Source organism: Bombina bombina, chromosome 2 (genome assembly GCF_027579735.1).
Source record: "Bombina bombina isolate aBomBom1 chromosome 2, aBomBom1.pri, whole genome shotgun sequence".
Classification (NCBI taxonomy): Eukaryota; Metazoa; Chordata; class Amphibia; order Anura; family Bombinatoridae; genus Bombina; species Bombina bombina.
This window is the reverse complement of record NC_069500.1, coordinates 1,229,885,742-1,229,903,451: the sequence shown is the minus strand read 5'-3', so window position 1 is coordinate 1,229,903,451 and position 17,710 is coordinate 1,229,885,742. Positions and strand designations below refer to the sequence as shown.

Sequence of the window (17,710 nt, the reverse complement as noted above, 5' to 3'; positions counted from 1 at the left end):
CTTTAATAGTTGTTGCTTTAAATAAACAGACTGCTTTGGTTTTTGTGTTCTAAAAGGCAAATGCTAAAGACTCAGACAGAGAAGAAAAAAATAAATAATGAAAAGTCTGGATTTGTGAATAATTTTGGAATTCCAGATTTGGGGATTAGTGCATGTATTAAAAAAAGACAAAAGAGGACAAAAAAGGCAGGCAAGGCAATGGAAGAGCAAATTTCAATATAAAGTTTTAAACTCTTCAGTTTAACATATATTTTGAGATGGCTACTTTAGGCACTAGATAACGAGCGTCCAGACTTCTTAGCTGGGATCCCCCTTGGTGTTATAAAAGGGACAATCTAAAAATAGAATGTTTTATTTTGTTAAGTATTTCATTTTTAAACAAACCCCACTCGTTTAGTCTGTTTTTAATCCATGCAAAGACATTAAATACATAATCAAAGTTATGCTCTATTGCCACTAAAGTGGAAGACACAGCTGGTTTGAGAATAGCATACATGTGCGCATATCCTCATCTGTTGCAAAATGAGGGCGTTTCAAACTTCATGTCCTTTACTTTAGAAGGAATTGATAAACACATGGACAATAAGGGAATTTGTTAAAATATATAAAAAATAAAATAAAAAACTAGATATATTAACAGGACAAAATCTGCCAACTAGATGAACTTTGATGCTTATTTTATATTTAAAAAAAATACCTTTTTAATTCTCCTGCAAGGACATCTCAGTTTAACCTTCTGAACACAATAATTTGAACAGTTCCCTTGGTGACATAGCTCTTTGCATCTGTGACCGCAGGGCAGCTGCAAAAAATACAAAACAATATTATCATATATTTTACAGACATGCATTCAAATTAACCCCAAAATCAGTATCTTTAGTGAAAAAACATAAAATAAATAAAGAATAAAGATAAATAAAAAGGTACTGAACACCAGTGGCGTAACGTATATATTCACAAAACCTACCTTGTCTCTCTAATAAATCATTAAAGATTAAGGGCTAAATTACAAGTGTAGCACTAAATTATCGTACGCCTGCAAACAGGCAAATTTTTGCGGGCGCGTGATAATTATTCATCCATTACAAGTGGCTGGTTATTGCTACCGCGAGCTCGAAGAGTTCAGATCTCTAGTTCATTTTATAAATGTGCCCCAAATGCCCCCAAAATACTGTCTAGTGTATTTTATTAAAAAAAAATAAAGATAGCATTATTTTTTTAATAAAATAAGTGCACTAAGAAGTATTTTGGGGGTAAAGTTGGCGGGAGTGGGGTGTTAAAAAGAAACGTCAATGAAAAGTGCCTTTACACACCGGTATATGTGTGTTCCCAGTAAATATATATGTATATGCTTCTATACATATATATTTATGTGTTAATATGTGTATATACACATATTAAAGGGACATGAAACCCCAAATGTTTCTTTTACAATTCAGATAGAGCACTGGTTTTTAAACCTGTCCTCAAGCCTCCCCAACAGGCCAGGTTTTCATAATTACCTAGGATGAGAGCAGGTAAAATAACCATGTTTATTAATCAGCTGATTATTTGACCTGTGCTCCAGTTCAGGTAACCACAAAATGTGGCCTGAGGACAGGTCTGAGATAGAGAATACAATTTTAAACAACTTTCCAATTTACTTCTATTATTTAATTTGCTTCCTTCTTTTGTTATCCTTTGCTCAAAAGGTTTATCTAGGAAAGCTCAGGAGCAGCAAAGAACCTAGGTTCTAGCTGCTGATTAGTTGCTGCATATTTAAACTGCTTGTCATTGGCTCACCCATGTGTTCAGTTTGCAACCAGTAGTGCATTGCTGCTCATTCAACAAAGCATACCAAGAGAACGAAGAAAAATTGATAATAGGAGTAAATTTGAAAGTTGCTTAAAATTGCATGCTGCATCTAAATTGTGCAAGAAAAAATGTTGGCTTAATACCCATTTAACACAAATATATATGTATATCAGAATATACATGTATATTTTATATTTGCTGCGCAATGTTCTGATGCCGTCCCATAGGAGCCTATCGAAGCGCACTCTCGCGAGCTGTGAACTTTAGCACATTAGCATGAGCTGGTATTACACAGTGGAGCGCAAATATTGCTTTTAAGAAAGTGTTATTTAGCGCTCCACTTGTAATCTGGCCCAAAGTATACATATTAAAGTAGAGCATATAGTGAAAACTGGTGGGTAAGTGCAGATTAAGTTATATTGTACGTAACACTTATGCATCAAGATCTCCAGCTGTAGCTCACGAGCCTTGTAAGTAAGCAGTGGGAGGAACTAAGGCAATTCTGTAATTATGTTTAAATCTGTTACTATAATACTATAATATAGTCACACAAATACCGTAGTAATACGTCAGGATGATGTGTGCTATTTCTGACTAAAATTAAAAATATATACACTGGGATGAGATATATACAGTATATAGCTGGTTATGTAGATGGATATTTGCATGTCTAGTTTTTCATGTCATGCGCTGATCGCACAAAATATAAAGAAATGAAAATGACATTTATAGGCACAAAAGACATTTGAGACTTCATATAAAATCGTGCTTAATTGATATTATAACCATATGTTTATGAAGTACCAAACCCAGATGGAAATGTGGTATATTGTACATGTCATTAGATTAATACAGTCTTATATCTACATTTCAGTTTCCTTCCACAGGAAGTCTGGCTGCTACCATCAAATTACACTATATAAAAAAATAAAAGCACAATTTAAATGTTTACAGACCTGGCAGTCAGCATATGTAACTATATAAAAGACACTGCTGTTCATAAACATGAGGGAAATGTAAAACTAAGGTTAAGAACTAACACTTCTGTCAAACCACAGAACACTTTGCTTCAGCCAAGATAAATAGACAATGTCTGGTAAAGTGCAACAACAACTTGTACATCCTTCAAGTGAAAAATAACACTGCATCATTAATGTGTGATTACATGAATGCCAAGTGAATAGGAAATATAATTGCAAACGACTGATCTGTCTTCAAATTACTCCTTCTTATGCTCAATGGGTTTGCTATTTGTTTTTCCTGAAGACAACCTATTCTTTCATTAGGAATTACAGTATCAAGTATTCTCTGGCTTTTCCACACTCCTCTGTGGGAAGCATATTCAAAGGGAAATACATAGTCAAGTTGTCACTTATCTCTAATAATGAGTTTAACAGGATTATAGAAGAAAATTAATAGGGGCTTGGTATATTTGAAATACAGATGATCTTTCTTTTCTTCTAAGCTTGCTGAACTTTATATAAATCATGACCTATTTAATTAAGTAATTGTATTACTTCTATAATTTTCTATCTCCTTCATACAATATTTTTGTACACAACTCCTTGCTTTATATTTTACATTATTCATATAAACTATTTATTTAAAATATTTTATGTTGTAAATCTAAACCCACAAAACATTATCTATTCACAAGTTGTGCTAACACACATTTTAATACACTGTAAACGGATTTTTTTTTTAACCTGGGGAGGTAAAACACGTGATCACTTTTTTTTTTTAAGTCTGCAGACAGTATTTTTACAGCTGAAAAATAATTTTATATTAGTTGAAGATACTCATAAATATATTTTTTCAAAGGCAAAGAAAATTCAGAAAAATATATAAAACTCTCAGTGTGTATAATTTTCTGGCTACATTTCTCCAAGACACCTAGATCGGTGGCTTATTTCGTTGGTAGGTGGGAGCCGGTGTGGGAGGCGGGTGGCGGCCATCGTTGGCCCTGGTGATGTGGCGGGGGGCGGGATCGTGGGCGGGGATGACGGGGGCGCGCGCGAGGGCGGGCGCGTGCACGAGGAGGGAGTGGGTGGGAACCGCTACACTACAGAAAAAAGTTTAATAAAAGTTCTACAAAAAGGGGAATAAGAGTTTTAAAAAAATAAATCAATCAAGGTGTGGGGGTTGGTCTGTGGGGGGGGGGGGAAGCTACACTACAGAAAAAAAACAAAAACAAAAAACATTTTTTTCTGCAAACTGGGTACTGTACACAAGATGGCCCCCAATAATGCAGAGGGGTAGGGTTAGAGAGCTGTTTTGGGGGGATCAGGGAGGTTGGGGGCTAAGGGGGGATCCTACACAGCAGCATATGTAAATATGCTATAGAAATTTAAAAAAAAAAAAAAAAATTATTTTAGTACTAGCAGACTTTCTGCCAGTACTTAAGATGGCGGGGACAATTGTGGGGTGGGGGAGGGAAGGGAGCTGTTTGGGAGGGATCAGGGGGTGGGATGTGTCAGGTGGGAGGCTGATCTCTACACTAAAGCTAAAATTAACCCTGCAAGCTCCCTACAAACTACCTAATTAACCCCTTCACTGCTTGCTAGACATAATACACGTGTGATGCGCAGCAGTATTTAGCGGCCTTCTAATTACCAAAAAGAAACGCCAAAGTCATATATGTCTGCTATTTCTGAACAAAGGGGATCCCAGAGAAGCATTTACAACTATTTGTGCCATAATTGCACAAGCTCTTTGTAAATAATTTCAGTGAGAAACCTAAAATTGTGAAAAATTTAGCGTTTTTTTTTAAATTTGATAGCATTTGGCGGTGAAATGGTGGCATGAAATACACCAAAATGGGCCTAGATCAATACTTGGGGTTGCCTACTACATTAAGTCTAAAATTAACCCTAGAAGCTCCCTACATGCTCCCTAATTAACCCCTTCACTGCTGAGCTTAATACACGTGTGGTGCGCAGTGGCATTTAGCAGCCTTCTAATTACCAAAAAGCAAAGCCAAAGCCATATATGTCTGCTATTTATGATCAAAGGGGATCCCAGAGAAGCATTTACAACCATTTATGCTATAATTGCATAAGTTGTTTGTAAATAATTTCAGTGAGAAACCTAAAGTTTGTGAAAAAATTTGTGAAAAAGTGAACAATTTTTTTTATTTGATCGCATTTGGCGGTGAAATGGTGGCATGAAATATACCAAAATTGGCCTAGATCAATACTTTGGGATGTCTTCTAAAAAAAATATATACATGTCAATGGATATTCAGGGATTCCTGAAAGATATTAGTGTTCCAATGTAACTAGCGCTAATTTTGAAAAAAAAGTGGTTTGGAAATAGCAAAGTGCTACTTGTATTTATGGACCTATAAAAAGAAAAGAACATGTAAACATTTGGTATTTCTAAACTCAGGACAAAATTTACAAACTATTTAGCATGGGATGTTTTTGGTGGTTGTAGATGCGTAACAGATTTTGGGGGTCAAAGTTAGAAAAAGTGTGTTTTTTTCCATTTTTTTATTTTTTTTTATTTATTGATGTTTTATTGAGTTTTTCAAATTACAAGAATGCAAGTAATAAGATATCAATACAGTCTCTATGGTTTTGTACATTCTTCGACTCAATCTACCAACATTCATCTCATTTCTAGTGATGATGAATCAATACCAATAAAACAAAACCTTATACAAAATAAACAAAAATAACATAACATATCAAACTTTTCGGTCGATGCTTTCAGATTCTACTATCATCTAGATTCTCTCTTCTAGGTTAATACTGAATAGTTAGCTTCATATCACAACTAAACAGAGAACAAATATATACTTAGGTTTGAGTGTTCGTTTTTTTCCATTTTTATTCCTCATATTTTATAAAAATTTTTTATAGTAAATTATAAGATATGATGAAAATAATAGTATCTTTGGAAAGTCCATTTAATGGCAAGAAAAACGGTATATAATATGTGTGGGTACACTAAATGAGTAAGAGGAAAATTACAGCTAAACACAAACACCGCAAAAATTTAAAAATAGCCTTGGTCCCAAACGGACAGAAAATGGAAAAGGGTTAAAGAGCAGAAACGTGTACATGTATATACAGTGTACATACAGTGCTGGAAAAAATTAAGAGACCACTCCAATTTTATTCTTAAATCAGCATCTCTACATGTATGGCAGTCATTCCATTCCAGTGTCTGTTAAATTCCAACATAGGCACACCTCATTATACTTAATGAGGTACTGATTAGGTTATCACCTGAACCAAATCTTATGTAATGAGGAAATGTAAAAAAAACCAACAAAAAAAACACTACTATAGTCATCACTAACCACTTGCAATAGGACCAGCTGAATGCAAAAAAACAGTGCTAGTAGTACCTCAAAAGTAATTGGAATAAAAATGTGATAAGAATTGAAAAGAAAAGTTTTGAGTGGGGAAAAGAAGGGTTTAATTCTGGCTTTACTGACAGAGGGATACAGTGAGCATCAGGTTGCTTCTATCCTTAACATTTCAAAGATGGCGGTTCATAAGAACAAGATCAAGCAGCAGACATTAAAGCAACAGCCACCGTAGGATGACATCAAGTGACCTACAAAAAGAATGGCAAATGGCAGCTGTGGTGAAGTGCACTGCAAGTAACGTTTGAAAACGGTTCCTAGTGGCAGGGCTGAAGTTGCACAAAGCTAGAAAAAAAAGCCCTTCATTAATGAGAAGAAAAGAAGAGCCAGGTTGAGGTTTGCAAAACACCATAAGGACTGGACTGTAGAGGACTGGAATAAGGTCATCTTCTCTGATAAGTCCAATTATCAGCTTTGCCCAATACCTGGTCGTCTATTGGTTAGACAGACATCTGGATAGGCCTACAAGCCAGTGTCTCGTACCCACTGTGAAATTCAGTGGAGGATCAGTGATGATCTGGGGGGTTGGAATCGGGCAGATTTATCTTTGTGAACGCATGAATCAAACCACGTAAAAGGTTATCCTGGAAGAAAACTAGCTTCCTTCTGCTCTTACAATGTTGCCTGAATCTGAGGATTTTTTTTCTAGCAGGACAATCCTCCATGCCATATAGCCAGATCAATCAAGGCGTGAATGGATGGCCACCAGATCAAGACCTGAACCCCATTGAAAACCTCTGGAATGTGATCAAGAGGAAGATGGATGATCACAAGCCATCAAACAAAGCTGAGCTGCTTGAATTTTTGTGCAAAGAGTGGCATAAAGTCACCCAACAGTAATGTGAAAGACTGGTGGAGAGCATTATTACACCAAATATTGATTTCTGAACTCTTGCTATGTTAAAACATTAGTATTGTGATGTATAAAAATGAATGTGAACTTGTTTTCTTTGCATTATTTGATGTCTGATAAGACTGCATCTTTTGTTATTTTGATAAGTTGTCATTTTCTGCAAATAAATGCTCTACATGACAATATTTTTATTTGGAATATGGTAGAAATGTTATCAGTAGTTTATAGAATTAAACAAAAATGTTAATTTTACTCAAAGCCATACCTATAAATAGAAAAACCAGAGAAACTGATCATTTTGTAGTGGTCTCTTAATTTTTTTCCAGAGCTATAATTAAGAAGTCACAGAACAATTCATAAATGAGACTTGGTGACCAGGTTTTTATAGGGGACGTGTCTTCATGGTCTGCGCTTAAAAGTGCTAGTGCCTACATTACTGAACTTCCAAACTGGAACACAAATTTGTTACCGTGAGTTTGAGGGTCTCAACAATAAGATAAGTTTAAAAAAGACCACATAGTGATAGAAAAATAGTGCACAGTCTGCCCATCCTGATAACATAAAAGATGCAATCAGATGATTTAGTGGTGTGGATGGAAACAGATTACAATAAGTTCCTATGAAAGTTGCAATGGCTCAATCCCCTTTTAAAACCCAAAGCCATTTGTAGATATTTATGTCCAGAAGTGTGTCCACCATGCTATGATACCTATGGCATTCATATCATTAATCAATGTTGTGGATGTATTTGGATTACAATAGGTTAATGTCACAAATGTAAATGAGTATTTGCTTTGCTCAGTGAACAAAGGGGTTACACGAATAGACCTTTACTGTAACCTTAAGAGGTGTGAATGGGTTATTGTATGAGTCAGTTCCAGGTGACCTTACAGTTTGTTTGTTTTTTGAGTACAGATACTTAACACGCCAAAATAGCTTTTTCAGGAGCTTTTCTTTTTAAAAAGGCATTCATGGCTGCGGGGCTTTCAACAAACAAAATGATTCTGCATTGTGATCAATTGATAAACTCAAAAACAAATTAAGCTGGAAAGTGAAAATCCATTTTGGGAGCAAATCCCTGATAGATTGTTATTGACCCATATAGTTGTAAATGGTGAGTGTGTACCAAAGTAACAGAAGGTACAGAAGTGTTACATATGCCTACTTCTCAGATAGTACTGTTTGCAAGAACTTTCACACAAATGCTGCTTGCTATCAAGAAAACACTGAAGTGGCAAAACTTTGGAGAACACAGCCAAGATTGTATCACCATAGTTTCATGAATGCTGAAGTTAGCGCATATCTCAAATTCTATTCAAATGGTAATATAAAGTACATAAAATATAATGTTTAAATCACATGCTTACTTGACTAATTAAATAAATAATAATAAATAATAAAAAAAACTCTAAAAAAAAAAAAGTTAGGAATTTTTTTCTTTTTGGTCATCATTTAGTGCTGAGGCGCATTGCAAATAGGATTATTTTTGTGGAGCCTCCTGAGTTTTTTTTTATAAAAATTCGAACATCAGCCAGAAGAGGCCAAAGGATAAGTAAATTGGGCAATAAAAATAAAAGACACAGCTGAATTGACGAATATAACAGTAAAATATACTTTTGGTGTGGTGATCTAGTGCTAGTATTGGTTACATATAATGTGTTATTTGTATTCTTGGAATTATATTTTTGGGAGGATGCCCTTGCATGGGAGTAACAGGGGAGGGTCCCTTGGTTTCCATGTGATCTGTGGGCAGACTGGTGGCATTTAGGGGACTAATATTGGTGCTAAAGTTTGTTGAGAAGAACATTAATAGATGATGAGTGGGAATTATGGGTGGTGGTGCTTCCAGGTGCTGATCTTGCTCTTGGTGGGTACAAATTTCAAGGGCTGCACAGATGGGGCAGCACCAAAGATAGTGAAATTATTGGTGTTAGTTTAGCTAGGAACTATTAAATTTTATGGGGAGTTGCATTTACAGATTGTAAGGATTGTTGAGATAGAGGGTTGAGGCTAAGGTACTCTTTCTTTTAATATTGGTTCTATATCTTATTTATTCTGACAGCAGAATTATAATTTACTGCTTAAAATGTCTCAGAGTCAATAGAGAGGAGCTGGTATTGTGTTTAAAGTTTATCCAGGCATATTTTGTTTTGAATTTATAGATCCTATGCTTAGGCTTCAAAATAAGAAATCACTAGACTAACACAACTATTCCAATAAATTCTTGACTCAGATAGAGCATGTTTTCATTGTTGAAATTTAAATCTGGTCAATAAGCTGCACATGACCTGAGCACTATATGTAAAATAATATATGTTACAAACATTGCTGAGATGTGCACAATGTTGAGCATATCTAGATATGGTTTTAAAAAAAAAAAGGATACCAAGAAAGCAAAGTAAATTTGATGACAAAGGTAAACTGGAAAGCTTTTTTTTTTATTGGACGCTCTATCTGAATCTTGAGTTTAATTCTGACTTTAATAAATAAGGACTAGAATTTGTTTCTGATTATTTTATTCTACTTATATTTAAAAAGTAAGATGGGGCATTAAACTCCTAGTACTGGCATAAACCTTCCAATAAAGGTGGTAAATACAAGGACTGCTGTAAAAGAATTAAAAAATGTTTGGGACACACAGGATATCCTAAGAAATAAGTAGCATGTAAAATGGGTAGACTTGATGGGCCTTTTTTAGGTCTTATCCGTCAAATTCTATGTTTCTATACTGCAAAATAAGGGCTAGATTACAAGCAGAGCGCTAACTAGTGCTTTTGCTAGAGCACTAACTGCCCTTGCAGTTAACCTTTAGCAAAAGTTGGGTTGCGCTGGTATTACATGTTAAAAATAAAAATGTATCGCTCTAGCGTTAACCCAACTCTCGCAAAAAGCCAGACTTGTCGATCGCACGATAACCTACTGCCCCATAGAAGTCAATGGAGCAAAATAAGTGCAAACAAATTTCAAATCGGCCAATAGAATGAAAGGAAAGCTTTCATTCTATTGGCCAAATTGATTTTGAATATTCAAATCAGTCAATAGGAATGTAAGGGTACCTCACATTTAGAATTCAATGTGCGGCTGGGGTCCGAATGAAGTGGACCTCCGAGTTTAAAATGAGAAGATGAAGAATGCTGCCACCGAGATGAAGATAAGACGATGGATCGCCGCCGAATAAGAAGATGGATGAAGAAGGATCACCTTGAAACAAACAGCGCGCTACTTGTAATATGGATTTGAGTGTAAAGAACATCACAATCTCGCAATTGCGTTTATGCTCATAGCGCTAATGATAGCGCTCTGCTTGTAATCCAGCCATAAATGTTTTTAAATTATTTAACACATTTCTTTTGTTAGCACAGTTTACAAGGTTTTGCAAATCAAAAGCAGCCAAGGGATTCACTTCTGGAAAAGCCTACTGAATTCCATGTTCCTGGCCTCCTTTGCTTAAAGGGACACTGTACCCAAAAAATTTCTTTCAGGATTCAGATTGAGCATGAAATTTTAAGCAACTTTCTAATTTACTCCTATTATCAAATTGTCTTCATTCTCTTGGTATATTTATTTGAAATGCAAGAATGTAAGTTCAAATGCCGGCCCATTTTTGGTGAACAACCTGGGTTGTCTTTGCTGATTGGTGGATAAATTCATCCACCAATAAAAAAGTGCTGTCCAGAGTACTGAAACAAAAAAAAAAAAAGCTTAGATGCCTTCTTTTTCAAATAATGATAGCAAGAGAATGAAGAAAAATTGATAATAGGAGTAAATTAGAAAATTGCTTAAAATTTCATGCTCAATCTGAATCACGAAAGAAATATTTTGGGTACAGTGTCCCTTTAAGCTAATTTGGGACGGATGTAAATCAATATTCACTGGTATTTCAACGCAAAAGCAGAATAAATGATGTATGTATAGTGAAATGGTTTACTGTCCTTAAACATTTTATGGGGAGATTAAATTATGAAATAATTTTCCTTAAAGCATGTAGAGGACATCAGGCACATGCAAATATCACTCACACAGATGAGTATCACCTGGGGTATTATACAGCAAACAAGGTCAGTTAGCAGGTTTCAGCACTCAAAAGTACTGTTACCCTTGGGCACATGGCTGACAAGCTATGACAAGTTTCCTGCTATCCTATTCTTTGCACATCCTCACCTTCGCAACAGCATAGCAATCAACTGCAACTGGGCAGTGCAGCCTGTGTGAACTTCTGATACGTGAGTGTGCAGATTAAACCAACCACTTAAACAAATACTACCCTCCGGATCCATGGAAACTACAACTACTATCAGCTGGAGCAGGGCAAAAAAGAAAAAAGTTACCATTTGTAAAAATAACTCAAACCACCGTATATAATTAAATGAATGATTAGTTGCCATTTTGCCATACTCTATTACTATGTTTCTCTGACTGCACTTACACTGTCCTTTAAGAAATTTCACAATGTTAACTAAAAATACATTTCCCAATATGTCAACAGGAAAAGGAGTAAAGATAATGGATGTATAATTGGCAGGCAGCTTTTAAAATTTCTTTTATGCATTAGTGCTTGCTTTGGCTTAAGCTATTCTGACTGCAGTAAACGTATTTATATTGATTCTCTGAAAATATGTCAAGTAAAACAAGAAGGTCAGCCGCTAAACATCTGCCAGAAGATCCATGCAAGACAGTCCAAACTTGACAGAATCTTTAAAAAGATCATTATTTAATTAGCTGCTTACACAAAGTAAATATCAAAGTCACCATAAACAGGTAATAGTACATTTAAACATGTTCATGCTTTGTATCTTCCAAATAATGATACTGAAAGATATTTGAAAAACCTACGAAATCTGATAAAAATGGATCTAAAAGAAAACAGCTTTATTTTCAAATTGCAAATATTTCCAATATTTCCAAACTGTGGAGATTAAGATCTATTCAACGCCTAAAGGTGATTTAAACCAAGCATATTAAAATCATTTAAAAATATAAAGTATATCAGGGCTTGACAAACCCAGGCGCCTTATAATAAGGCCCCAAAATTGTTTTTTTTTCTAGGCCTTGCAGCTGTGAAACAAAAATCCAAGATATACATATATAAAATAAAAAAAGTTTTTGGCTCCTAAATTTATGGGTTGGCTACTAGATTTTATACAAATTTGTTGAGTATGTAATAAAGTGTAAACCCTCAATGTCAAAAGAAGATTTTAATTTCTAATCATCATGGGAGTTTGTGCAGAACTTTAAACACACAAACGTATACTAGTAAACACATTTTATATATTTATTTATTTTATGGAATTATAAGCTTCAAGCAGATGCTATTTTATTGTTTTCTTTGGACAGATAAAGAATTACCCATTGTCTGTCACCATGCCGTTAAACTTGAATGAAAACTGCAGTTCGGAAGACCACAAATGGACATGAAAGGCAAAAACAGAATTTATGCTTACCTGATAAATTACTTTCTCCAACGGTGTGTCCGGTCCACGGCGTCATCCTTACTTGTGGGAAATATCTCTTCCCCAACAGGAAATGGCAAAGAGTCCCAGCAAAGCTGGCCATATAGTCCCTCCTAGGCTCCGCCCACCCCAGTCATTCGACCGACGGACAGGAGGAAAAATATAGGAGAAACCATATGGTACCGTGGTGACTGTAGTTAGAGAAAATAATTAATCAGACCTGATTAAAAAACCAGGGCGGGCCGTGGACCGGACACACAATTGGAGAAAGTAATTTATCAGGTAAGCATAAATTCTGTTTTCTCCAACATTGGTGTGTCCGGTCCACGGTGTCATCCTTACTTGTGGGAACTGAAACAAAGTACAGAGGCGCCAATGGTGCAGATCAATGGTGGTATAAGGCACAATAACACCCCAATATGCACAGGATACTCACATGTAGTGAAGGCAATCAATCTTGCCCATAGAGACAGGCTGGATTTCACAGCAGTCCAGCTAGCTGTTCCAAGGTGTGGTAGCAGATGGGTGGGTATTAGAGTATTGGTACTCTATAGTAGCATAGCAGCAAAAAGTGGTAGTTAAAACACTTAGAGTGGATTTGGTAAAAAGTAAATTTATTTAAAAAATATAAAAAATATATATATAACAATACCACTCATCTCAGTGTTAAAACATATATCTTAAACATAAAGATTACATGCGACGCGTTTCTCAGATAGACTGTTTCCTCAGGCCCTGTTATCACTGTACATTGGTACATCTTCAGAAACCCTCATTGATCTGCACCATTGGCGCCCCTTCCGTGTTGTTCTTACTTGTGGGAACCAATACCAAAGCTTTAGGACACGGATGAAGGGAGGGAGCAAATCAGGTTACCTAAACGGAAGGCACCACGGCTTGCAAAACCTTTCTCCCAAAAATAGCCTCCGAAGAAGCAAAAGTATCAAATTTGTAAAATTTGGCAAAAGTGTGCAGTGAAGACCAAGTCACTGCCTTACATATCTGGTCAACAGAAGCCTCGTTCTTGAAGGCCCATGTGGAAGCCACAGCCCTAGTGGAGTGAGCTGTGATTCTTTCAGGAGGCTGCCGTCCGGCAGTCTCATAAGCCAATCGGATGATGCTTTTAAGCCAAAAGGAAAGAGAGGTAGAAGTCGCTTTTTGACCTCTCCTTTTACCAGAATAAACAACAAACAAAGAAGATGTTTATCTGAAATCTTTTGTAGCCTCTAAATAGAATTTTAGAGCACGGACTACGTCCAAATTGTGTAACAAACGTTCCTTCTTTGAAACTGGATTCGGACATAAAGAAGGTACAACTATCTCCTGGTTAATATTCTTGTTAGAAACAACCTTTGGAAGAAAACCAGGCTTAGTACGCAAAACTACCTTATCTGCATGGAACACCAGATAGGGCGGAGAACACTGCAGAGCAGATAACTCTGAAACTCTTCTAGCAGAAGAAATAGCAACCAAAAACAAAACTTTCCAAGATAGTAACTTAATATCTATGGAATGTAGAGGTTCAAACGGAACCCATTGAAGAACTGAAAGAACTAGATTTAGACTCCAGGGAGGAGTCAAAGGTCTGTAAACAGGCTTGATCCTAACCAGAGCCTGAACAAATGCTTGAACATCTGGCACAGCTGCCAGTCTTTTGTGTAGTAAGACAGATAAAGCAGATATCTGTCCCTTTAGAGAACTTGCAGATAATCCTTTCTCCAAACCTTCTTGTAGAAAGGAGAGAATCTTAGGAATTTTTATCTTATTCCATGGGAATCCTTTGGATTCACACCAACAGATATATCTTTTCCATATTTTATGGTAAATCTTTCTAGTTACCGGTTTTCTGGCCTGAACCAGAGTATCTATCACAGAATCTGAAAACCCACGCTTTGATAGAATCAAGCGTTCAATCTCCAAGCCGTTAGCTGGAGGGAGACCAGATGTGGATGTTCGAATGGACCCTGAACAAGAAGGTCCTGTCTCAAAGGTTGCTTCCATGGTGGAACCGATGACATATTCACCAGGTCTGCATACCAAGTCCTGCGTGGCCACGCAGGAGCTATCAAGATCACCGAGGCCCTCTCCTGTTTAATCCTGGCTACCAGCCTGGGAATGAGAGGAAACGGTGGAAATACATAAGCTAGGTTGAAGGTCCAAGGTGCTACTAGTGCATCTACTAGAGTCGCCTTGGGATCCCTGGATCTGGACCCGTAGCAAGGAACCTTGAAGTTCTGACGAGACGCCATCAGATCCATGTCCGGAATGCCCCATAATTGAGTTAGTTGGGCAAAGATCTCCGGGTGGAGTTCCCACTCCCCCGGATGGAATGTCTGATGACTCAGATAATCCGCTTCCCAGTTTTCCACACCTGGGATGTGGATCGCAGATAGGTGGCAGGAGTGATCCTCCGCCCATTGAATTATTTTGGTCACTGCTTTCATCGCCAGGGAACTCCTTGTTCCCCCCTGATGATTGATATACGCAACGGTCGTCATGTTGTCTGATTGGAATCTTATGAATCTGGCCTTTGCTAGCTGAGGCCAAACCCTGAGAGCATTGAAGATGGCTCTTAGTTCCAGAATGTTTATCGGGAGAAGAGACTCTTCTTGGCCTGCTTACCCTTGTTCCAGCCTTGCATCGGTTTCCAGGCTGGTTTGGGTTGTGAGGCATTACCCTCTTGCTTAGAGGATGCAGAATTAGAGGCCGGTCCTTTCCTGAAATTGCGAAAGGAACGAAAATTAGACTTATTCTTGGCCTTGAAAGGCCTATCTTGTGGAAGGGCGTGGCCCTTTCCCCCAGTGATGTCTGAGATAATCTCTTTCAATTCTGGTCCAATTAGAGTTTTACCTTTGAAAGGGATGTTAAGCAATTTTGTCTTGGATGACACATCCGCTGACCAAGACTTTAGCCAAAGCGCTCTGCGCGCCACGATTGCAAACCCTGAATTTTTCGCCGCTAATCTAGCTAATTGCAAAGCGGCATCTAAAATAAAAGAGTTAGCCAACTTAAGTGCGTGAACTCTGTCCATAACCTCCTCATATGGAGTCTCTCTACTGAGCGACTTTTCTAGTTCCTCGAACCAGAACCACGCTGCTGTAGTGACAGGAACAATGCACGAAATGGGTTGTAGAAGGTAACCTTGCTGTACAAAAATCTTTTTAAGCAAACCCTCCAATTTTTTATCCATAGGATCTTTGAAAGCACAACTATCCTCGATAGGAATAGTAGTGCGCTTGTTTAGAGTAGAAACTGCCCCATCAACCTTAGGGACTGTCTGCCATAAGTCCTTTCTGGGGTCGACCATAGGAAATCATTTCTTAAATATAGGGGGGGGGGACAAAGGGTATGCCGGGCTTTTCCCACTCCTTATTCACTATGTCCGCCACCCGCTTGGGAATAGGAAAAGCGTCGGGGTGCACCGGAACCTCTAGGAACTTGTCCATCTTACATAATTTCTCTGGAATGACCAAGTTGTCACAATCATCCAGAGTAGATAACACCTCTTTAAGCAGCGCGCGGAGATGTTCTAATTTAAATTTAAATGTCACAACATCAGGTTCAGCTTGTTTTCTTGTTTTTTTCTGAATCTGAAATTTCCCCATCTGACAAAACCTCCCTCATGGCCACTTCAGATTGGTGTGAGGGTATGACAGAACAATTATCATCAGCGCCCTCCTGCTCTTCAGTGTTTAAAACAGAGCAATCGCGCTTTCTCTGATATGTAGGCATTTTGGATAAAATATTTGCTATGGAGTTATCCATTACAGCCGTCAATTGTTGCATGGTAATAAGCATTGGCGCGCTAGATGTACTAGGGGCCTCCTGCGTGGGCAAAACTGGTGTAGACACAGTAGGAGATGATGTAGTATCATGTTTACTCCCCTCATCTGAGGAATCATCTTGGGCAATTTCATTATCTGTGGCAGTACTGTCCTTACTTTGTTTGGACGCTATGGCACAATTATCACACAAATTTAAATGGGGCGACACATTGGCTTTCATACATATAGAACATAGCTTATCCGAAAGCACAGACATGTTAAACAGGCTTAAACTTGTCAATAAAGCACAAAAAAACATTTTAAAACAAAACCGTTACTGTCTCTTTAAATTCTAAACAGAAAACACTTTATTACTGAATATGTGAAAAAGTATGAAGGAATTGTTCAAAAATTCCCAAAATTTCACCATAGTGTCTTAAAGCATTAAGAGTATTGCACACCAATTTTCAGAGCTTTAACCCCTAATATAACGGAACCGGAGCCGTTTACAAATTTAACCCCTATACAGTCCCAGCTATAGCCTTTGCTGTGACCTAACCAAGCCCAGAGGGGAATACGATACCAAGTGACGCCTTCTAGAAACTTTTCCAGCTACTTTCAGATCCTCACACATGCATCTGCATGTCTTGCTCTCAAAAACAACTGCGCAGTAATGGCGCGAAAAACATAATTTATGCTTACCTGATAAATTCCTTTCTTCTGTAGTGTGATCAGTCCACGGGTCATCATTACTTCTGGGATATTACTCCTCCCCAACAGGAAGTGCAAGAGGATTCACCCAGCAGAGCTGCATATAGCTCCTCCCCTCTACGTCACTCCCAGTCATTCGACCAAGGACCAACGAGAAAGGAAAAGCCAAGGGTGAAGTGGTGACTGGAGTATAAATTAAAAAATATTTACCTGCCTTAAAAACAGGGCGGGCCGTGGACTGATCACACTACAGAAGAAAGGAATTTATCAGGTAAGCATAAATTATGTTTTCTTCTGTTAAGTGTGATCAGTCCACGGGTCATCATTACTTCTGGGATACCAATACCAAAGCAAAAGTACACGGATGACGGGAGGGATAGGCAGGCTCTTTATACAGAAGGAACCACTGCCTGAAGAACCTTTCTCCCAAAAATAGCCTCCGATGAAGCAAAAGTGTCAAATTTGTAAAATTTGGAAAAAGTATGAAGCGAAGACCAAGTTGCAGCCTTGCAAATCTGTTCAACAGAGGCCTCATTCTTGAAGGCCCAAGTGGAAGCCACAGCTCTAGTAGAATGAGCTGTAATTCTTTCAGGAGGCTGCTGTCCAGCAGTCTCATAAGCTAAACGAATTATGCTACGAAGCCAAAAAGAAAGAGAGGTAGCGGAAGCTTTTTGACCTCTCCTCTGCCCAGAGTAAATGACAAACAGAGAAGACGTTTGTCGAAATTCCTTAGTTGCCTGTAAGTAAAATTTTAGAGCACGGA

General features: G+C 37.5%; 1 protein-coding gene across 2 annotated transcripts in view; it reads right to left on the bottom strand.

Moving 5' to 3' along the window:
* NFXL1 (nuclear transcription factor, X-box binding like 1) overlaps nt 1-17,710 on the bottom strand; it is a 366,986-nt gene that overhangs the window by 79,579 nt on the left and 269,697 nt on the right. For both annotated transcript variants that reach the window (XM_053703989.1, XM_053703990.1), the window contains exon 20: nt 698-802. In XM_053703989.1, coding sequence (XP_053559964.1) covers nt 698-802 — 105 coding nt within the window. The remainder of the gene's footprint in view (nt 1-697; nt 803-17,710) is intronic.